Consider the following 21,725-nt stretch of genomic DNA (forward strand, 5'->3'; position numbering starts at 1 on the left):
CCTCTTTGGATTTCGGTGAAGCTTTCGATACTGTTTCTCACAGGATCCTTCTGGATAAACACTCCAGCACAGAGCTGGATAAACATACCTTGTGGTGGGTGAGCAATTGGCTCATGGGTCGAGCACAGAGGGTAATAGTGAATGGAGTGACATCAGACTGGCAACCTGTCACTAGTGGGGTTCCACAGGGCTCCCTCTTGGACCTTGTGCTCTTCAGCATCTTCATAAATGTCTTGAATGCAGGACTGGAAGGGATACTAAGCAAGTTTGCAGATGATACAGAACTGGGAGGAGCTGCTGACTCCCTGGAAGGCAGAGAAATCCTGCAGAGAGATTTTGACAAATTGAAGGACTGGGCAATCACCAACTAGAGGAAGTTCAACAAGGAAAAGTGCTGGATTCTGCACCTGGAATGGGGCAACCCTGGATGTTTGTACAGGATGGGGAGTGAGATGCTGGAAAACAGTGCCATGGAAAGGGACCTGGGGGTCCTGGTTGATGGCAACATGAACATGAGTCAGCAGTGCCCTGGCAGCCAGGAGGGCCAACCATGTCCTGGGGGGCATCAGGCACAGCATCACCAGCTGGTGGAAAGAGGGGATTGTCCCTCTCTGTTCTGCAGTGGTGTGGCCTCATCTTGAATATTGTGTGCAGTTTTGGTTTGAGAAGTGGGAACCCTACGGGAACCTTGTGAGTTTCAACAAAGCCAAGTGCAGAGTCCTACATCTGAGTCACAGCAGTATGGAGGATGAAGGGGTTGAGAGCAGCCCTGCCAAGAAGGACTTGAAGGTGCTGGTGGATGAGAGGCTGGACATGACCTGTCAGTGTGCAGTTGAAACCCAGAAGGCCAGCTGTATCCTGGGCTGCATCAAAAAAAACTGGCCAGAAGGTTAAGGGAGGTGATTCTCCCCCTATAGTCTGCTTCTGTGAGACCTTACCTGGAGAACTGCATCCAGCTTTGTGGTCTTCAGCACAGGAAAAACATGGATCTCTTGGAATGAGTCCACAAAAATTTTCAGACGGATGAACACCTCTTCTCTGAAGAAATATGGGGTAGATGCCTCATTCCTGAAAACATTCAAGGTCAGATTGGATGGGGCTCTGAGCAGCCTGATCTAGTTGAAGATGTCCCTGTTCAGTGCAGGGGGGTTGGACTAGATGACCTTTAAAGGTCCCTTCAAAAACAAACTATTGGATGAGAGGTGATGTATGCCTGCTAACAAGAGGCACTGGCATGCATTGCAATAGATCCATTCCTTGGCAAAGTTCCCAAGAGCAGGAATACCAGGTGCTACATGTGATACTCCAGCTACTATGTGTTTATGTAAAGAAAGACGTGGAATTCACACTGAAATGTTTTACACTGAAAGACAACAGGAAGCCAAAATCTAGAGTATTTGCGTTTTAGTCTTAAAGCCCCCTGCAATCAGGAGATTCTCCTCACTGATTTCAGAGATCTAAATACAAGTTTTTTTCATCACACAAAAATGTTACAATCAACTGAAAAATACTGTCATTGACAATAGACAAGGTAAAATTTTTAAATTGATGTAAAGCTAGAGATTAAAATATTGTTAATGGAGAGCTAAACTAATTATTCAGTTTATTAAAGTGTTCATAAATTGTCAAAACTTATTTTTCAATAATAGTGAAACTACCCTTCCTAATTCCTCAAGCCAATTCATGCAGTCCTATTCAGCACATTGTCCAAGCTGTTACTGAACGCGTCTTGGAGTAGCAGCCTTCACTGCCACCAGCAATGGCATTTTTCATGGTAGCCAAATTCCCTTTTCTGCACTCCAGCCTTCCAGACTCCTGCACGACATATTGTTGCACACAGAAATCAAAATGCGCAGGACAAGCGGGATTTACTTGAAATAATGGAAGAGTGGGGCATATTTCCAGAATGGGATTATCATTTAATGATTGCTAAGTATTTATTGAGGAAGTGTTGCAACAAAAAAGTTGTATTTTCCTTTTCATGGCCTGCAGATTACTGGGGGTCTATGGTCTAACTGTCATTAAGTGTCTTAAAAATGCATTACGGTAAAGCAGCAGCTTTTATACATGCTGCCACAGAAGTGTACCAGGAGAGAGCAACATCAGTTTGTCTCTTGAGCTAGCTGGCTTCTTTTATCACAACAAAGGCATTATTAGAAAAATTATCTGTAATCCTGTCTAAATGGTGCACAGAAGTGAGGAAATGCCTTGCATAATTTTACTCATGAACCTTGACTCTCCCTCCTCTCCTCCTAAAGAAAGTGACCACAAAAGTAGTCCAAAAAGCACTGGAGTCATCAAAGCCCTCTTCCCAAGGAAAGCGTGGGGTGCTCAGTAAGAGCAGCTGTTCAGCCTCAGAAAAGGTCTATCCTCCCTCACAGCAGCACGGTGAGGAGCTCCTGCTTGCCTCTGTCCCTGCTTAGTCCTGCCAGAGTCAGACTCACTGTGGGGAGACAGCAGCCAAGGAAAGAGGCAATTTACCTGCTGAATTCCTGCAAGATTTGGAGCAGCAAGGAAGGGAGAAGGTCCCCATCCCTCTGCTCTACCCTTGCCCCTGTGGCTCCTGGAGGGGCTTCAGCTAGGTACTGCCCTTTCCTAGGCTGGAATCTGCAGGCAGCATCTATCTCCTCTTCAGTGGGGCTGTCCCCAGGGGCTGCAGAGGAGTCACTCAATGTCATTGTGCAGCATGCAACTAATTAGCTCACAGGAAACAAATTAGCTTATCATATAGGAAAGAACATAATATCAAAAAGGCAAATTTGCTGTTTCTGTTTCCCTAAGAGAATCAATGTAATTTAAAAGGATGTCATAAAATCTATATCAAGTAGGATATAAAATGTGGGGTCCTACAACCAAAGTGGATCCTAAACAGAGAAAAAAATAATGTAATCTATTTGTAAATAGCTCCAGATCATAGTATTTTTGCTTCCCACAGTCTTGTAATGAGGTTTATAATTGAATTCTTTTAATAAAAACAGTCTAGATACTGAGATACTGAGGAGAGGTAAGCATCTTAACTTTTGATGGAAAATTTACTTAGTGGTTTTGGAGAAGAGCTTAAAGAGAAATCTACTAATGCTCATAGGAACAAAAAGCAAATCAAAGAACCTCAAAATGGTGAAGTTTGAAATCCAACACATCTCAAAGCCAATCTGTGATTCATAGCTATATTATTACTGTTTGAAGAGCTTTAAATGGAGAAATCAGAATAGTATTACCTTCAGAGGAAATGCCACGTGCCACATTTAGTCTAAGGGAATACAGTTTATGACACCTAGTGGACAAGAGGAAAATTTCTTACCCTGCACTATATTCTTCCTAATCACATTCTGATCCCTACCCCCAATAATTTTTTAATGTTTTGCCTACCTATTGTGATAAATTTTATGTTAAAATCACATTAATCTTGTGAATGTTGTGTGCCTGAGGCAAGTGCATGGGACAAAAGACAGCTGCTTCCTTTCCCCCTGCAAATTACTTGAAATCTGATTTACCCTGAACAAATTGTGTCAGGCTGTAAATCCATTGCAGAGCCCCATGATATTAGCAGAGTAGCAGTGCCTGTGGCCAATCTGCATATCTAGTAGATATTTTTGCTCTGTGTTCTTTAAAGTAATACTGGGTTTGACTAACCCCCAAGTCAAAGTGCATTAATGTCAAATCACTCAAGCATGTAATGGCTGGCTGAGTCTGTCCTGGCAAGCTCTGATACTACAGTAGATCTCAGCAGCTGCTCCTGACACAACTAATTATCACTGGCATTAATAACCATGCCTGCACACTTGAAACAGCTCTTTCCCACTTGAAACAGTCTGATAGCTGAGCACCTTGTCTCTCTGGGAACTACACTTATTTGTAACCATCCCCACCTTCCCTACCTCCACAAAACCACTGTCTGTTACAACTGTGCTGGCTCCCTGGACTCTGAAAATCTGGATCCCCTTGGAGCACGCCAAGGTGAGTAGTTGAAGTCTGGGTCTTGAGCTGTTAGCAGGCATAATGATTAGAAATTAACACCTAGGAAACCAGCTTCCTACTTTTCATTTCCTGCTGTGCATCACTCCACTATAGTAGGGATATCTCTGACGTGCTGTGTCTCCAGGACTACTGTCCCCACTGGCTCACTTCCCTGTATCTCAGCTGAGTGGACCCATTAGTTCTAGACCCCATTTTCAGCTCTTAAATTGCAGTTGCAGGAGAGATGGATCTAATTTCTCTTTAGGATCCACCCATTAAGCTCCCATGAATGTGGTGCATATGTTTCAGGTGAAGGTATGGATCAGTCATTGCCAAATGCCACAGGGATAATCATTTCACTGTGCTGCCCCACTCTCCCTTTGCTTAGTAAGACTTGTCCTAGGAAGAGCAACAGCAATGGGGACCTCTGCCTTCACCAACAGTGTGGTCCCTTTGTACCTTAGGACTGAAGGAGGAGTTTCTAAAGGTGCCACTGTTGGTGTTCTCCTGGATCTGAACAAGCACAACCTAACCTTTTACATAAATGGGCAGCAGCAAGGACCTCCAGCATTTGAAAACATCGAGGGTGTCTTCATGCCTGCATTGAGCCTCAATCGAAATGTCCAGGTAAGTCCTCTGCAGTCCAGTCCCACTTACCCTTTTCACCTAAAGAAGAATGTATGCTGCCAGCATATCAGCTGCTGGAGCTGACAACAGCATTTGTAGGTAGTCAGTATGGATAGGGGCTCTTTCCTTCTCAGTCTTACACCTAGGCTACTACTACTTTTTGGACTGCATTTGACCTTCTGCCTTGCCTGACCAATGCGAGGAGTAGTGCTATAAAACCAAGTAAAAGTATCTGCACACTACTCCACTAATTCCTGCTCTTATTTTCCTGCAACACTCTGCTTGGAAAGTAGCATCATTAACATTTCCTCTGCCAGTTTGACTAAAAAACATGTGTATCCCAATTCCTCTTAGATCTTATCTCTAGACATAATTAACATTGGCAAAGGACTGAAACAGGAGCAGCAGAGCAGTAAGGAGAGCAAAGGCAACATAGGTCAGAGAATTAGTGCAGAGAAGAACCAGTCTGCCATCATTCCTGCTCTCTGTTCACAGGAGGTTTTCCTCTTAGAAGACCTATCTTTAAATATAATGCATTTTTACTTCAAGACCACTGCATATGGCTAGAAACAGGGTGTGGTATAAGGAAGAACCTATGGAAACATCCAGGAGCCTGAAGACTGACGGAGGTCAGCTTAGGTCAGGCAGGACCAATGCAGCCAGGGTGGAACACTCATCATTTAAACCACTCAAACTGAAATCAGAAACCTCACATGACCTTATTAGTACATGAACTTCCAGCATTTTTTATTGGTGGCATCCAAATCTTTCAAGAAACTTTCTCGGCTTTATTTAATTTGATGCACCAATGTGGATGACAGGGGCACTTCTCTAGGCACCTCACCTCACAGATTTTTACTCATAGCCTATCTTCAGTTTTAGCTACTACATCCTTTAAGCACCCGTCTTACATTTCTTACCACAACTGAATTAAGGCAGAGCATGGCTGACGAGGGGGCAGGGGAAAACTCTGAAACTAAGCTTGTGTTTGCTGTTGAGTGGTGCTCTGGTCCATCTGTGTGGAAACACTGACCTTGTAGATATGTCGAGTAATAGAAGGAGCACTAAAATGTCCTGTGCTCTGTTCTGCCAGGACAGAAAAGATAAAAAGATTTTCTTATATTTAGTACATGAGCTCCACTGTGTGATATCTGTCCTGAAGTACTTGAGGTCCCTTTCACACCCTGTGTCTAGCAAGCAGCACTGCTGGAGACCTACAACTGGTGGCTAGATTTGGGAAAAGACCTGGCTTCTAGGTCCCAAAGTGTTCAGGAGGGAAGGGGGAAGGAGATTTGTTTATTTCAGGGGCTGGATATCATCTGCATTAATATTCTTGACTTAAACTTGGCCCTGAAGTCCCACAGCCTTTCCCCTGTCATTTGTCTGCACTTTGCCTTCATGAATGCTCTCTGCTGAGGATGTCCCACTTTGAATCTACATTCTTCTTATTTCTTCTTTGTGCAGGTGACTCTGCACACAGGATTGGAGGTGCCACAATGTGTAAAACAGACCAAGCTGCCCAACAACTAATGAAGCCCCTGCCTGACACTGTGTTGGACTCTCTAAGCTTTCTCAGTGTGTTTTGGCACTTCTCAGTAAGTCAGCAAAAAAGCATTCTTTTCCTTGACTTAAAACACTGTGCGGCATGTTGTTCACCAAATAATCAGCTGGTTACAACTAGACCACTCCCTTTTTTAATTTAACAGCCATAGCAATCACATCCGCTGAACTGGCACTCAACTGAAGATGTGTACCTGAACATATCTACAATGCATTGCACACATATGTATACTCGTGCACACACACGCAAACACACTTACGAAAAAAAGTTAAATGAGTGTATTTTCCCTCTCATGGCTGGATTTATGCTTAAATATTAGTGATGCTGGAAAAAATGGGTAAGACTGAGGGGCAATGTTTGTTGGAGCAATTTACCAGTAGGTGAACTGGATTCCCTTGCCACCTGAAGTCCTTAAATCAAGAAAGCATATGTTTTGACAGCTGAAGTGGAGGCTGTATGCTCAAGAATTCCTGGTTGTCAATTATATTCAGGGGCTCGAACGACCATTAATTATTCCTTCTGGCTCTAGAATGCAGTAAGCTATGAGATAATGTCCCTCTAGAAGTCTGTGGCAGAACTTACCTCATTATCTGTGACAAGAATAGGATTGGTTTCCAAACACTGCCATGAAATAGTTGCGCTCATTTTAGCTAACACCATGATACATGCAGAAATCAGATACAAAAAATAGAGAGAAAAACATCCTTGATAACATGTTAATGTTGGTTATTTAGGCGTGACTGTGGAGACTATCATATCCAGCAGATTTGATTGTGGTTATCAGCACAACTCATGAAAAACAATGCAGGGGAGATTCCTTTCAACTGAATTGATAAGAAATTTATTTAAATATGGCACACGCAAAGTCTCCCATGTTGAAAAATGCTGCTTTCCAGCCTTGATCCTGATAAGCCCTAGGCAGCTGTAGTTCCAATGTAGCTTTGAGATCAGAAGCCTTAATTTTCTATTAGATTACTGTGAGCTAATTAATGTCTTGATCCTAATAAAGCACTTGAGAGAGATTCCTAGCATTAATGCAAAACCTGTCCCTAAGAATTTTTCTGGATTGGGACATAAATCTTTTGCAAGACTTACCTGTGCCTGGCATCTCCCATGAAAACAAGCAGTCACTTCAGGTGCTGCCCATGACAACTGGAGTCTGTGACAACTAGAGATAGTGAACTTCTCCCACAGCCATGGCACTGTCACCTGCCTGCAGTTGTCAGAAAATACACTGATTTGCCTGCGTGCTTTTTCTGAACCCAGTTAACTTATGCAAGTGTGTGTGTGTATAATGGCAATGCGTGAGGACAAGATGCAGCAGACTGGGTGAGCTCATGATATCTTAGACTCTGTCATTGTATCCTATGTAAGTGTGGTGCTATCAAACAAGAGAAACATAAACTCTTAAATCCCGTCAACATTCTATTTCAGTTTTTTAAATCCTGCTGCTTATACAAATTTTCCTCTTGAAGCATACATGTACGCACACACACGTTATCAGGCATGTAATTATCAAACCTGAAAACAAATATTCTAACCAAAATCCAGCTTACTGCCTTGCATTAAAGCACAGCCACAGGAGAAATGGCCCAGGCCTGCCCTCGGGCAGCCTGCCAGCCCCCAGGCATCCTGCTGCAGGTCCCTGTATGGAGCACATCACTCAGGTAGTGCTGAGCGATGGCAATGCTTCCCCGTGGCAGAGCACACGGTCATCCCACTTCAAAGCCATTGTGGGAAGGGAAAGGTAGCCCAGAACAGAACAGTCCTGGGCTATTGCACAGACAAAAAACAGTCTGCCATTCTGTTGCCTATAACCAACCAAGCACCCTGTAGCCCACCTCTCCTGCAGAACAGCAGGGCACCTTCAGTAACATCAAGACTGAAATAGTAAAACCAACTATGGAAAAGAATAACATATGCTTTTAAGTGAGAAAACAATGGTACTTTCTTCAAAGTCTGGAATGGATTGTATTAGTAAACTTGTAGAGAATAGAATAACTGTGCTATGCTGGTCTTGGTTTTGTAAAGAATATCAGAGACCAACTGTGTTATAATCTTCGGTTTCATTCAATACCATACGAACTCATGCAAGATTTTCTAATTAGCAGGTCTGTTTTAACCTACCTCAGCTAGAACACTACCAGACCCCGAATTTTCTCTTGAGTGTGCTCTTCTATGAACGTAACAGTTGTAATCATAGTGTTGGCTTTGAGTATTGCCAGTCAGAGTAGTGTATGGGAATATTGTACATAAATTGCACATAGTTTTTTATATTGGGAAACATCCTGTGATAATTTGAATATGGAAGGCACTCTACCTTCACATGTATTAAAAGCAAGAAGGCATTGTTTGTTTTGGGACGGAACCTTTGTCTTTACTCCCAACTTCTGTAAAGGAAACTCACATGAATTTACATCTTTCCAATCTTCAACCACTGCTAGATATATAAAATTAATTCTGAATGGGTTTTAGAAGTGTTTGCAGTACTCGGTTTTGGTTTTCATAGTTGCTTTGGTATCAGTTCCTGGTGTATTATACCTCGGGGAGAACACACTGAGTGACACGTTATTAATTTCTAATGAAAATATGGACAATAGGTAGGATGTGCTTCAGAGCAGTAGAGAAGCTTTTTTTTACCTTCTATGCATTCGAACATCGTAAAAGTAGGGAACAGATTAGCTACCATTATAGTCTCCTTTTAACCTAGCAGAAATGCAAATAAAATAAAAGGAATACAGTTACAGTAGGCTACCTGCATTAGTAAGACTAATTTACCCTAGGCCAAAAAGTAAACAACGTGTTTGTGCATGTTGGTTGTGTACACATTCAAGGACTTACCTTTGGCATGGCCCGTAGCAATAAACCAATTACCCTCATAGAGCGTATGTTTGTGACTTCAGCTGCATAAATTTTCATAGTTTGATTAACAGAAATAATGCTTAAGTAATTAAAATTACTGTAGGAAACTAATTATTCCACACATGAATATTTACGCAGAGTATCTGAACGGCAGTGGTCATTTGATAACAGGTAGAATAGAATTTTCCCTTTGCAGAACAGCATCAGTTGGGGAGAAGTGGGACAGTCCTATTGCTCTGCTCAGGCTAGTTAGTTTCTTTCTTTGCAGGTAACTTCCCCAAGGTCCATCTCATTATAAACCCAGCAAGTTTGCACGTTCTTCATCTACAGTATCTCTTATACCAGTTTTTGTTTCCTCCAAATCCTTTCTTTAGGAGGGAGTCAGCTTTCAGTCCTTGCAGAAACTGTGTTGCTGACTGTCCAGGGAGAACCCAGAGGGCTGAAGGGCAGCATAGATTTCCAAGGGGACCAGTTGGGATGCTCTTGCTTCCTTTTCATTCCTCAGAGTATTTCTGCATCTCTCTGGGACTCCAAGCTCTTCTGGCACCTAGATATACACAAAGCTGCCTCTCATGGGACTCTTTGGCTCCCAGAGGCCAGGCTGCTCCTTACAAGCAGGAGAGCAAAGCCTTTTGCACTGGGATGAATCCCATCCACTACAGTACAGAGCCCGCACAGGGTAGCTGTAAACTGACTTAATGTTTTAAAAAACCCACCAAAACACAAACAAGCCCTCCCCTAATAAATATAACAAAGCTTGTCTTCTGCATACACAAATTTGGAAGCTCTGAACAGCTACAACATAAATAGGGCAGGTAAATTTTCTGTTCTGCAGAGCAACAAAGGACTCTCAGTTTTCACCTGTCCCTGTGAACCCCAACCTTAGCCTTTGTGAGCTTGCTTCCTGGCTCTTTCCTCTGCAAATTTCCATCAACTTCAGTGGGAACAAACAGAAGTAGTGTGCCAGCACTCTCAGACTTCCCAAGGCATGCAATGCTACAAAATTTCTACTCCCTTCTTTTCCCTCATCAACTCAAAAAGAGCTCACAAGAAGTTCTCTTAATAAGACTTAATGTCAATAAAAGCACAGATGTAGCTGACAATCCCTTGTTCCTTCTGCTGTGGAAAGGTATGTGCTATAAATAAATCTGTATGTCAGTGAGGACAGTAGCTTACTGTGATGTATCATGAATTTGGAAAGCAATTTGGCTTCTAAAAACAGAAAAAGATAGGCAGACAGCACTGTCACCTCCTATGTTGCCTATGCACTTCAGATACATAGAAGAAAATATATTGGACTGAACAAAATAAATAAAATAAGCATGAGCTTACATATATCAGAGTTTAAGAGGAAAAGTATTAAATGTAATTTATTATATGCATAATGTTCCATCATGTTGTAAATATTGCCATAATAGTGTATTGCTGTAGTTTGTTCTTGGCTGGTGATAGAGTTCTGTGGTAGTGCTGTGCAAGTTGGGTTTTGGTTTTTTTTTTTCTCAAAGTATAGTTAGCAAAGGTAGCAGAGAGCACCTAATACTCTGGCTTCTGAGTTGTTCTGGAGCAAGATGCAGCTTTTTTTTCTTTCTTTCTTACATGATAATATTTCTTAAACAAGGTAAGAGAGATGAGATCAAGGCTAAGCTGCCACTACCACTGTATGAAAAACACCATGTTTGCAACTGCCAACAAGAGGTAGTGCATTTTTGGACCATAATTCAGATTACCCGAAGGGATGAGAAGGGATGCAAAATTCCACAACCTGGTGACAGCAGCTTTCTAGTGCCATCTAGTATGTCCTTTGCTCACAAACAGAAAGATGAGTTAGGAGAGTTGTTATACCTTATCTCAGGCCTTACCAGCTTCACAGCATCCTGCTTAAATAGCAAAATCAAGAATTCAACTTTGAACCACGGAAGACAATATGAAAACATCAAGCATCTTGGCTAGATCAACTTTGTAAGGGAGATTACAGTATCAGATCAACCATGTAGCAAATGTAAAGGGCACTTGTCACTGAAAATTACCAGGCAAAGATGGAGTCTTTTTTTTTGTTGTTTTTTAATAAAAAAGTGAGCTGCTTCTAGTTTTTACTGACAACATTTCTGGTGATTCCTCTGCCCAGCTCTACTGAATGCTGCACACACACAGCCAGGTGGAGCAGTAGCCTGAAGCACAAATTTGCCATAAATCAGATGCACTTGGTCTTCTGAGGTGCAGGAGCCCATATACAAACCTCAGAGACTGAATGTGTAGGGCTCCTGCATCTTTGCACAATACAGGAGATAGACTTGTGTTCCACTGACAGAGACACTCAGAAGCATTTTCCCTTTCTGTTAAATGACCTTTTTGTTACATTTGTTATTGCAAACAGTTCCAAGCAGAATTAATTACAAAATTATTTTTTATGCTAATTGGAGGGTTTCTAACATTCTTACGAAGCAGTAGGTAGAAATATTTCCAGATCCTGATTGCATTCCATCATCCTCCACCTCCCTTAAATGTTGTCAATAAAAACACTAACCTTTCCAGGTAGCATGGTGAGAAGACATTATGTGATGAATATTAAAAATAAATGCATGAGGTAAACCTGCTGTTATTTCTGATTGTCATATGAAGCATGAATAACACTAATTTAAATGTTGGCAACCAAAAAAGTGCAAAGGAATAAGATAATGGTGTTCACTTCTGGTTAAATGAAAGACAAGAAGTTGTTTCTGTGTTTTCTTCTTAACTACAACCCTTTTTTTTGTTACTGTCATTTCCCATAGCTTATCTTAATTTGGAGCTGGTGAAATATACATCTCTGCTATATGTGTCTATCGCCAGATCAAAAGGAAAATACAAACTTTTTATAATTTTGTACCTGTAGCAAATGTTTGTATTTTTTGAATTAGAAACAAACTGCTTTTTGTCTTTTGGTCCAACTAAAACTTTGTGTATTATTATTATTCCCCTTTTGGAAAACCTGATGTATAAGTTTATGCTGTTTTACAGTTTCTAAATAAATTCTTATAACATTGCCAACAAATTCAGCATTAGTACGGTATTTATTATTCCTGATTATTATGCCATAATGTAAATGAGGCACTCATGCAGAATGCATGCCTAACTCTAACTGTCCATACCTGCTTTGTTACCACAATCAAGAATAATCCAGTAGCTGGAGAAACCCAAGAGTCCTCCCTCAGAGCAACCACCTGTGCCTTAACTTCAGACATACCCTGGATTCAGTGGCATGAAACACCTCTCTTTCCCAGTACCACTCCATTAGCTCTGGCTCACATTGGTTATAGGGGATCTATTATTTAGTTGCATCCCACCTAAGACACTTCGGGTGATTTCCCAGACTCAAGAAATTTCTGACACTGGAGTAAGCAGAGCCTGAAAGAACTGTGACACCACTAGGATCCGACTGGAAAGCCCTTTGGGTAAAAGTCAAAATGGGCAGAAAGCTTGTCAGAGCAGGGGAGACAAAAACTTTGTGAGATGGTTTAAAATGACCTGTCACCTTGGAGCTGCACACCTCTATCAAGCTGACGGCTCGTGAGAGACTGAGCAATGCTACAGAGGCAGCACACAGCCCCTGCAAAAAAACAGTCATTGAGGCCACACAACCTTTACAGATGTCTGCTAAAAAAGCAGAATAAAGCATGGTGATAACAGTGACAGCAGCACCAGGGTAAGAAACAGGAACCCAGTCAAAACAATCAGGAGTAACTACAGATGACAGTGTGGAGACACCATCTATCACACCTTTTCTTTTTTTCTCCCGCAAGAGACAACCACCTGGCATCAACACCTTTATGGAAAGGGGTTTGACTGGGAGAAAAGATAATCACAATGGCTTTAGCATATAGGGAAACAGGGAATAAGGATAACGGTTGTAGGAAAAGGCATGCAAGAGAAAGCAGATAAGGAAAAATCCTTCTGTTCTTCCTTTGTACTTCATTCCTGTATGCAACTGTAATTAGAGGGCAAAATAAGATGGGCCCTGCTCCCCCTTTCCCATAATCAGTTATTCAGTCAACATTGGCATTCGTGAATAAGCATGTGCTTAGAAACCAACAGAGCTTACTGCCTGAACATAAACTTACATACTCTGTTAACTACCAGCACATGCCAGCCCAGGAAAACGCTGGTGCATAACAGGCTCTAAACAGTTTTATTTTCCAGATGTGATTGATGCATCTAGTAACAAAACAGGACTAGAAGTACCATGCTTACCTGACAACAGCATCCTACAGGAATGTAGCATGGCCAGCTCAAATCACCTTAGAGACTTGATAAATAAGCAACCTATCGCCATGTAACAAAGCTTTCATAATGCATACACACCAACACCATAAACGAGTGTGAAGATGCAACACTTTGAATAAACTTTTTGTTTTCTTCCCTCGAAAACCTTAATGTTCCGCTATCTACTCAGCATTTCAGTTTTCAGCCTTTTAAGAACTGATTTTTTTCATCTCTTTTTTACAGAGCTTACAAGCTTGAGACCAGGACTGCAAAATTAGACACCCTATTCTGACCAAGTTTCAGTCCCAAACAGTTTTTGGGAGCTGTAGAGGTGGAAAGTAAACCCTTTGACTTACCTAAGCTGACTGAGAACATAAAGTCCCACAACACATTATACGCAAACAGCTGAACAAAACTTCATCAAGAAGTGAGCAGTGAAAACTAAGCTCAAGGATTAAAAAGGAATTAAAAAATACAGGTTATCCCACAACATCGAAGGCCCATCTGTTGCCTCAACAAGTCTTGATGCTCTGTACTCAATTCTTCTTAGTGACTACACCTTCACACGCCATGGTGATTTGACGTTTCTATAATGTGAAATAAGACATTAAGTCTGTAACCAGATATGATTGTTAATTCCAGTTTGAATCTGCAAGCAATACTGAATAACAAGAAATCAAATTATGCAATTATGAAATGTGATAACAGCATTTAGCAACCCAACTCTGCACAACCCTCCTCTTCCCACACGGCTTCAGAAACACTCCCTTCCACTTTTTACCTGCCTCTTGATCCTTACAGGCTCTCTCCCTCCTTTTAGTCCTCTCTGTGGTGGGAGAGCACTTTTCCAGGACCTTCAGTAAGGTGGAAGATGTGAGGGAAGGAGCATGCCAGAAAGCATCCCTTTCTGTGGTGTGGCCCTCCCTACCCCAGAACACTTTCCCATCCTGTGACAGGGACAGCCTCTGATGCTGCTGTTCTATTTGCTGGCTGCAAGCTGACACAGACCTCACTGCTCACTCAGGGTTAGAGATCACCTAGCTCAGGCTCCCAGCCCACAGGGGTACTGGTACACCCAGAAGTTTCTTTCAGTTTGGAAGGTCACTAACCATTGCCAGTTCTAAAGGATACACCACCTTAAAAACAAAAATACCCTAAAAAATATTTAGCTACAGAAGACAAAAACTGTTCTTCCAGAAACACCAAACTGCTGAAATCCAAATAGCATCAAAACTTCAGTTTTGACAAAGATTTCATAGAAAAGCCTTAAAGGCACAGGGACACTCAACAAAACAAACACGAGTTACTAGGAACAACCAGCAGCTATAGAGTGTCTATGCCTCTTTTGGTTTAGTCTTACACGGTTTTGTTTTTAAAAACAAACCATCCAAGCCACTAAAACACTATTTGAAACTGCTTATTTGGAGATCTCTGCAGATGTTAAATGTGTAACTCCTACTGTGACAAAACTTCAGAAAAATATTATTTTCATTCCAAAGCAGGTAATTTTGAAATCTTGAGGTTTTGCTGAACAAGAAAACTCTTGTGCAGTTCCACTAGCCCCTAACAATCCATAAAAATACAGAAACAAATTTATGTTCGATAAATGTTTGGAGACCACCTACTTCAGGTTCAGAGTGAGTAAGGTATTGCTTTTTCCATATTCCTTCCATATGAAAGAGATATATATTTTAATCCATTAGTTAATGGATTAAATGAATATTTTACTTACAGCCAATAAGCTGATTCTAGAAAGTGAAATGTTTGTTTTGACATGTATTGACTAATAAAAATAGACTGTGTGACCTTCTTAATAAAAACTCTCATTTTTATTTATAAAATGGTAAATTCTCATATTCTTCCCAAGGCAGAATGGAACATAGAAAATGCTGCAACAACAAAATTTAAAAAATTAGGGCATGGTGGGAAAGCGAGAGGCTCTGTAAGTCTGTGTTGGTAGCAACATGAATTCTATCTTATGCATATTGTCCATTTCACTCTATCATTAAGTTCATTTCCTAACTTTGGATGATTTGATTTTCTTTATGTCATGGCTTTGCAGAATCAAGGTCCCATCTCTGAATTTTCCAACTTGTCCTGCATGCCAAATGCTAGGCACTGATTTCTTCCTTTTGGCCTTCCTGAAATAGGAAGAGGAAAAACAATAATTAAGAGAAAAGCAGAAACACATGAAAATGCTTAATATGGTGAAAAATGTCACCTATTTATGCAGTCAGTGTTTGGTATTAAGGAGTATCAGATCACAGCAAGTAATGATCCCAGAACATTTTACCTTCGTAGACATTCAAAATTTGCAGCACATTACAGCATGGATTTACATTTCTAAATGTTTAGAAATACAAAGATTTTTGGATAGAGAAGGAACATTAAGAGCACAGAGTGAACCTGCTACACTACGATTAAGAATGTCAGCTCACTTTCAAACCCCTGTATACTGTAGCTGGTGTTTTGCAGAAATTATTTCTTAGGGCAAATGCTCCAAGTAAGTGATGCATTGGCACACAGGGATTTTCATCCATCTCACCTCCAGCTGCAGTCTTAGACATGTTGGGACAGAACTGACATATTTTCAGTTAAGCTGTGTAACTAAAGCCTCTGAAACTGCTAGACAAAGAGCAATGTCACCATTTTTTGAGGAGTTCTGCATTTGGAGAAGTTCATTCCACTATGATGTGCATGACTTCTGGTACAGTTACATATGCACTGGGGAGACTATACAAAAGCAAGTTAATTTCAACTCGTTAAAAACAGCTCACCTCTCCTTCTGTTCTTTCTTCTTCTTCTTAAGAGAATCACCCTTATGTTCCTGTTTTTAAAGATACATATTTTAACGAACAAATAACAAACAGAACGTGTTCATTAAACAACCACCTGCACATAAAACACGCTGTAACCTTTGCTTCACAGAGCAGCAGGCACTTAAAGCCAGCTGGGAGACCTGACAGAACAAGTGATGCAACACATTGTGGAGTCACTGCTAGGAGTGCCGAGAGCCTTTCCTGTCACCTTACAGCCCACTCATGCCCAACAAGCTGTCCTTGCCACATGCAGAAGCAGAGGCTTGCTCCTTGGGCATATGACAGATCCTAGGGTCAAAAGATGGACTTGCCACCAGGAAGGTGTGCCCTGTCCCCCATCTGAGTGTATCTGTCAAATAACAGGGTTCAACATGTCTGGTCATGCAGTGGATGTGCTTTGAGCCACATGACAGAGGAGGAGAAGTAGGTCCCTGGAAAAGAGGGTGGCAGGAAACCGGCTGCCAGAGCAATTACCCATGCCACAGCCTGCTCCCACCTACATGAGAAGGCTGGGAGTAGGCTCAGAGTCAGATGGGCTGTGCTAGAGGATGGATGCAACAGAAACCTCACCCTTGCTTTAAATAATGAGCAAGATCCTAGATGGAATTGTGCTGATATAAAAGCAGTTGAAGATCCGGCTCTCTGTGGTTAGACAACATGCAACAAACTTTAATTGAGGGCCATTTTTTTTATCTTAAAAGGATAAAAAAAACCAAACGCTGCTGATGTTGTGTCATCAGTCTATAAGCTTCAAAGGATGAGGCAGTGAAACCCACCACAACACAAGATTAACTCTGTGCCCTTCATACTGCACACAACTAGCTTTCACCAATAAGGTTAGTACTGTGGGAGCCAGGAACCCAATCCATGGGGAGCAGCAGGTGTCAATCTCGGGCACTCCTCCTGCGCCTGAGGCATTATATGTCAGGCTCTTGGGCTAGCTCTTACATGCCGCCTTTTTATACATGAAATTTCACACAAACCTTTTCCTTATCAGCATCTTTCACTGCTTTTTTCTCTTTCATTTTCTCTTGATAAGTCCTGTAGTTCACATGTTCCTTTTTGGGGGGCTGCAACAAAGATTGGGAGGGATACCACTGATTAAATTTTAAAATAGGTTCAAAAATTATTGACACATTTGCATGGACAGTATTTTTCAGGTGGTAAAGGTGAAACATTAGAAATGCTTATTTCCTTTTGGGTGAGAAAGGGACTTAGAGGATGTAAGGCAGACACCTAGAAACCCCATTTTTCTTGGTGAAGACAGTAGAGAAAAACGATAATGCTCTGTATCAGTCCTACAAGGTCTCCACATTCATACCTCTCCCCGCTCCATAAAAAACATCTAAAAAATAATTTTTCTTTTACACTAGTGATGATAAAATGAAAAGTCCTCTCCATCTTTAACTAACTGAGAGAGTGAAGGTTTAAAAAGCAAGCATCTCTCTACAACAATTTAGTTTTGAATGGCCTGATTAAAAATTAGTACATGTTGTTTTTCAGCCTAACCAGTCACTACTTCTCTGATAACACAAGTATACTAGTTTTCCATTCATCTACAGAAAATAAACAAGACAGAAGATGTAAAAGTAAGGATGAAGTGGGAGAAGGGCCAGGGCAGGGGACCTTGTGTTTTAAAAAAGTAGTACCGAAGTCCCCCATGTTCTTTACCACATTCATGCACTGTAATAGTGGGTGACCTCTCAGCACAAATCAAGTGACAATTACCTTGGCTCCCAGCATGATAGCACGCTCCTGTTCCCATATGCGTTGTTCATGCTTCTTGTAGCCAGTGATTCCAAACTTGTGCACTTCCAGACGAGCCTAGCACAGAAAATTGTAAATATGCGTTTCATAATTTGTCCAACCTGTTGTACAGTAATGCTTGGCAGGCCACAACAAAGTCATACTCCCAAAGAAATCCTGGCTAATGCTGGAAATCAGCACGCTATAAAATAAACTAGCTGAGTTTGGAGCTATACCGCAGAACAGTTAACCACTGTCCAACTAATCTCTAGATAGTGAGGACTGCAAGGGGGACAATTTTCAATTCTCCTCATTTCACATAAAACAACACACAGAATGGATCTCCTCCATATAAAAAAAAAAGAGAACCAGTGAGAAACATGAATGGGCAGATGGTGAAGCGGTTTGACTACACACATACATATAGTTAACACTATACAAGAATACTCTGGCAAAACCAGTGCTGAATTAATAATCTTTTTAACATCAGTGGTTAAATCCTCACTCTTCTTAGCAGTACAGAGCTCCAAGCAGAATCTCCAGTGAGATATTTCACAGGATCATAGCACATCCCCAAGCAAAGATAAGGCACATGAACAACTTGCACACATCTGTAAATGAATTAGTATCTAAGGTGGCCAATGCTAGTTATGCTCATATAAGAACAGAAGAGAATAAAAAGACAAATGGAAAAAAGCCATCTATTGTTTCAATAGATGCCAATACACCTTTTTTTCCCTCCCACATGAGATCAGAAATCCAACATTTAACACCGTGGGCCTGAAAGAGCTATGCTAAACATTATGGGTACTCCAGTAGCTTTACACAGGTAACATACAGTGTTCCTCCTCAAATTTGCATTGAAAGACCAGAAGAAAGGCTACAGAATTGTAATAAACCTCTCTTCACACAGAGCAGTTGATTACAGTCAGCATGTTCCTCCTTTGACATGGCATGCAGACAGAATTACCTATTAGGAAAGCCTCACTGATAAGAGATACCCACTTCTGGAAGTGTTTCCCATTGGTCCCACCACAGCTTTCCCAAGGATATAAATACACACACCTGCACACTAAAACAAAGAGATTGGACAGGTGCTGCAGACTTACTTTTTCAAAGTTAAATTCTTGTTTGTTCACATTTGTCTCTTCATTCACTATTTGGGTCTATAAATAAAATAAAACATTTCAAATTAATATAACAAATAAAACCAATCTAAATGTTGATCGTAATAGTTTTTTTGAAAAGCAGTGAAATGTAAACTGAGTTGTAGGTACAGCTTTCCAGCAGTACCTTTTCCTAGCTTTATTACCTTGATCTATTAAAAGAGAGAGTCTCAATGGCATTTTTAATGTGTAGATATTATAGTGTCTTACTGGAACGATCTTGCACATTGCATATAGCTTTGTCCTGCACTTCCTTACCTAGATCATCTATCTCCTAACGTTTACAAAGAGTTTCATAATTCAGAAACTTATTAATAGCTGCAATTAATTTATACACTTTCAAGAATAATTACATCTTATAAAAGAAAAGTCATTTTGTTTGAGACAGGCAGCACAGTGGTAATAGGTACCGACTGGGGCAACACGCAGAACAAGTTTAATTCCCAAATGCAGGTATATATATTAGTGCCCATATCCAGCTTCACTAGTGCAAGACAAACTGCTCCAAAGGGTGCACTGTCAGCAAATGGCAGAACCCACTTAGTGGTGTTTAAAGAAAGTACTCGCTCAAAAGGAGCTCAATGAAAACCACATCTTTTCTAGTCCATGATTTACACAGAGACCTTCCATCAGCAGTTCTCAGTTTGGAGGGGAACTCTCCAGGGGGAACAGGCTGTATCCTAGGAAGAAAAAGAAGCGTAAAATCCCAAGGAAAAGAGCTCCATGCTTGCTTGTTACAGGAGTGTCCCACACAGGACACCCTGGAGCACTAACAAATCTCCCAAGGTTATTTTAGACTGTGTCTACTTCCTGATTTAAGAGAGGATATGTCAAACCACCTCTCTGAGTGGAAGCTCTGACCGCTCCCAGACCCACTGATGTGGGCAGGCAGCACGAGCAGGGAAACTGCCATCTGCTCAAGAGCATCATCTGCTCATCTTTCCGCATTTGCTCTCAAGGTTACTATCCCCCCTAAGGATGCGGGAATACTACATAAGTATTAAAGCTTTTCCTTTTCACTCTCCAGGACCTTAAGCCACACTGAGTCATGGGTTCAGGCCTGAGGGTTACACCAGGGCTTCCCTCTGCATCCACTGCAGCCAAACTTCTCTCAGCTCTGCAAAAGTTTCTATATAAAAATGTCCCTCTCAACCACAAATAAAGCCGGTCATCTTCAGAGCATTTTGCTAACACGTCTAAGAGCAGTCTTCTCAGGTATAAAAATTTAAGCTGTAAAAAGCATAAGAAAATAAATACTTAGGGCAATTTTTAGAGGAAAACATGCTGGAAAAAGCACAAAAGTTTATGGATTCAGCCAACTGCTTGGTCAGTCTCTTGAACTTCCCAGTTCCAAGCAGTTCAGCCCTAGATATCAGTAAGTCTCCCTGAATTCAAGACAGCCATACGTTGGCCCATCAGTTTATTTTAGAGTTGGGCTTCTGATGTTATGGTCATAAAGGCAACTAAAGGAAAACAACCAGAGAAGCAACAAAATCTGGAGACCAATGAACCAGCAAGGGATCCCTCTGCTCAGCTTCCAGCCAAGCCTATCCAGGCCTTCCCACTGAAGCAACTCAGTTATAGTTTTTGGTAGTGTGAGGTAATTTAGCACCAACAAACCAAACCAGAAGACTGAGATCTAATGCTGTCATGCCTTCCCCCATCAGCTACCCAATACTGATCCTCGAAGACACATGTTTCTTGTCAACAGCCCAGTGTTGTCGTGATGCCAGAGAAGAGAAGAAAGATTTGGCACCTCACATCCACACCTATTGACAGGAACAGAGCAGCAAACAAAACACTCGGGCACTGAAGTAACCAAGAGGCTTTGCTTTCCATTTCATTCCCTTCTTGACGTATCGTCAGTCCTGTCTGCAGATCAATTTATTTTGCTAGAATACGCCTATTTCAAATATAGGATACTTAACCAGAGATCTTCTGAAACCGGAAAAAAGTAGTTTTCAAGACCTAACCCCACCCCTGCTTCATCCAGCAGTCCCGCAGGATGAAGCAGGACTGGATGCCATCAAGCTGAGCACGCGGATCGGCACAAGATCCCGGATTTCCAGGCAGCTGTATCAGCAAGCGGGACAAACCCAGGCACGGGAGGGGGCCGGTGCCGTGCCCAGGGAGCGCACCTCGTCCCACGGCTCCCGCCCTGTGGGAGAGCGCAGTGGAGTCCCCCTGCCCTCCCGGCCCTACCTGGGCTCCGCCGGCTGGCGCTGCCGCGGGGCTGTGCCGCTCCTTCCTCTTCCTCCCGTGGAACACCACGACCTCCACGGCCGGCGGCGCCACCGGGGCCGGCGGGGCAGCGGCGGCGGCGGCGGCGCTCAGCTCGGCCCGCAGCTCCCCGAAGAAATCGCGGGCCCCGCGCCGCCCACCCGCCGCCGGCTGCAGCCCCCGGCTCTCCTCCTCCGCTCCTTCCTCCGCCGCCGCCGCCCCTGCGCTCCTCTCGCCGAGCTGCGCAGCGCTGAGGGCGCCGCCGGGCTCCTCGCCTGCGAGCCGAGCACATGCCGCGGGTCAGCCCCGCGCGGCCGCCGTCGCCCCGCTCCGGAGCGAACACGCCCGGCCCCCTCCCTTCCCCGGCCCCCAGGCAGGACCGCGGTGCCGGCGCAGCGCCCGGCCGGGCCCCGCGCACCCACCCAGGTCGTAGAGGGCTCCGAGCACCGCCTCCAGCCGGCGGCGGGGCTCCCGCGGCCCCATGGCTGCCGCGACCAGCGGGCGCTCCGGCGTGTGATCCCCGGCGGC

The 21,725-nt window shown here is 42.6% G+C and overlaps 2 protein-coding genes across 6 annotated transcripts in view; one reads left to right on the plus strand and one right to left on the minus strand.

Moving 5' to 3' along the window:
- Positions 1-12,038, plus strand: part of TRIM67 (tripartite motif containing 67) — a 45,354-nt gene extending 33,316 nt beyond the window's left edge. For 4 of the 5 annotated variants that reach the window (XM_064648857.1, XM_064648859.1, XM_064648861.1 and 1 more), the window contains exons 9-10: positions 4,422-4,584; positions 6,049-12,038. In XM_064648857.1, coding sequence (XP_064504927.1) covers positions 4,422-4,584; positions 6,049-6,114 — 229 coding nt within the window. In that variant the 3' untranslated portion in view covers positions 6,115-12,038. The remainder of the gene's footprint in view (positions 1-4,421; positions 4,585-6,048) is intronic. The other variant, XR_010429135.1, reaches the window with a different exon arrangement.
- Positions 12,039-16,019: 3,981 nt separating this feature from the next.
- Positions 16,020-21,680, minus strand: C3H1orf131 (chromosome 3 C1orf131 homolog). Its single transcript, XM_064647381.1, has 6 exons — positions 21,620-21,680; positions 21,180-21,472; positions 18,921-18,977; positions 17,794-17,889; positions 17,049-17,135; positions 16,020-16,073 (listed from the first exon to the last, which is right to left on the minus strand). Exons 1-6 carry the CDS (start codon positions 21,678-21,680, stop codon positions 16,020-16,022), a joined length of 648 nt encoding a protein of 215 aa, XP_064503451.1.
- Between the last annotated feature and the right edge of the window lie 45 nt (positions 21,681-21,725).

This window comes from Pseudopipra pipra, chromosome 3 (genome assembly GCF_036250125.1).
Source record: "Pseudopipra pipra isolate bDixPip1 chromosome 3, bDixPip1.hap1, whole genome shotgun sequence".
NCBI classification, from domain to species: Eukaryota; Metazoa; Chordata; class Aves; order Passeriformes; family Pipridae; genus Pseudopipra; species Pseudopipra pipra.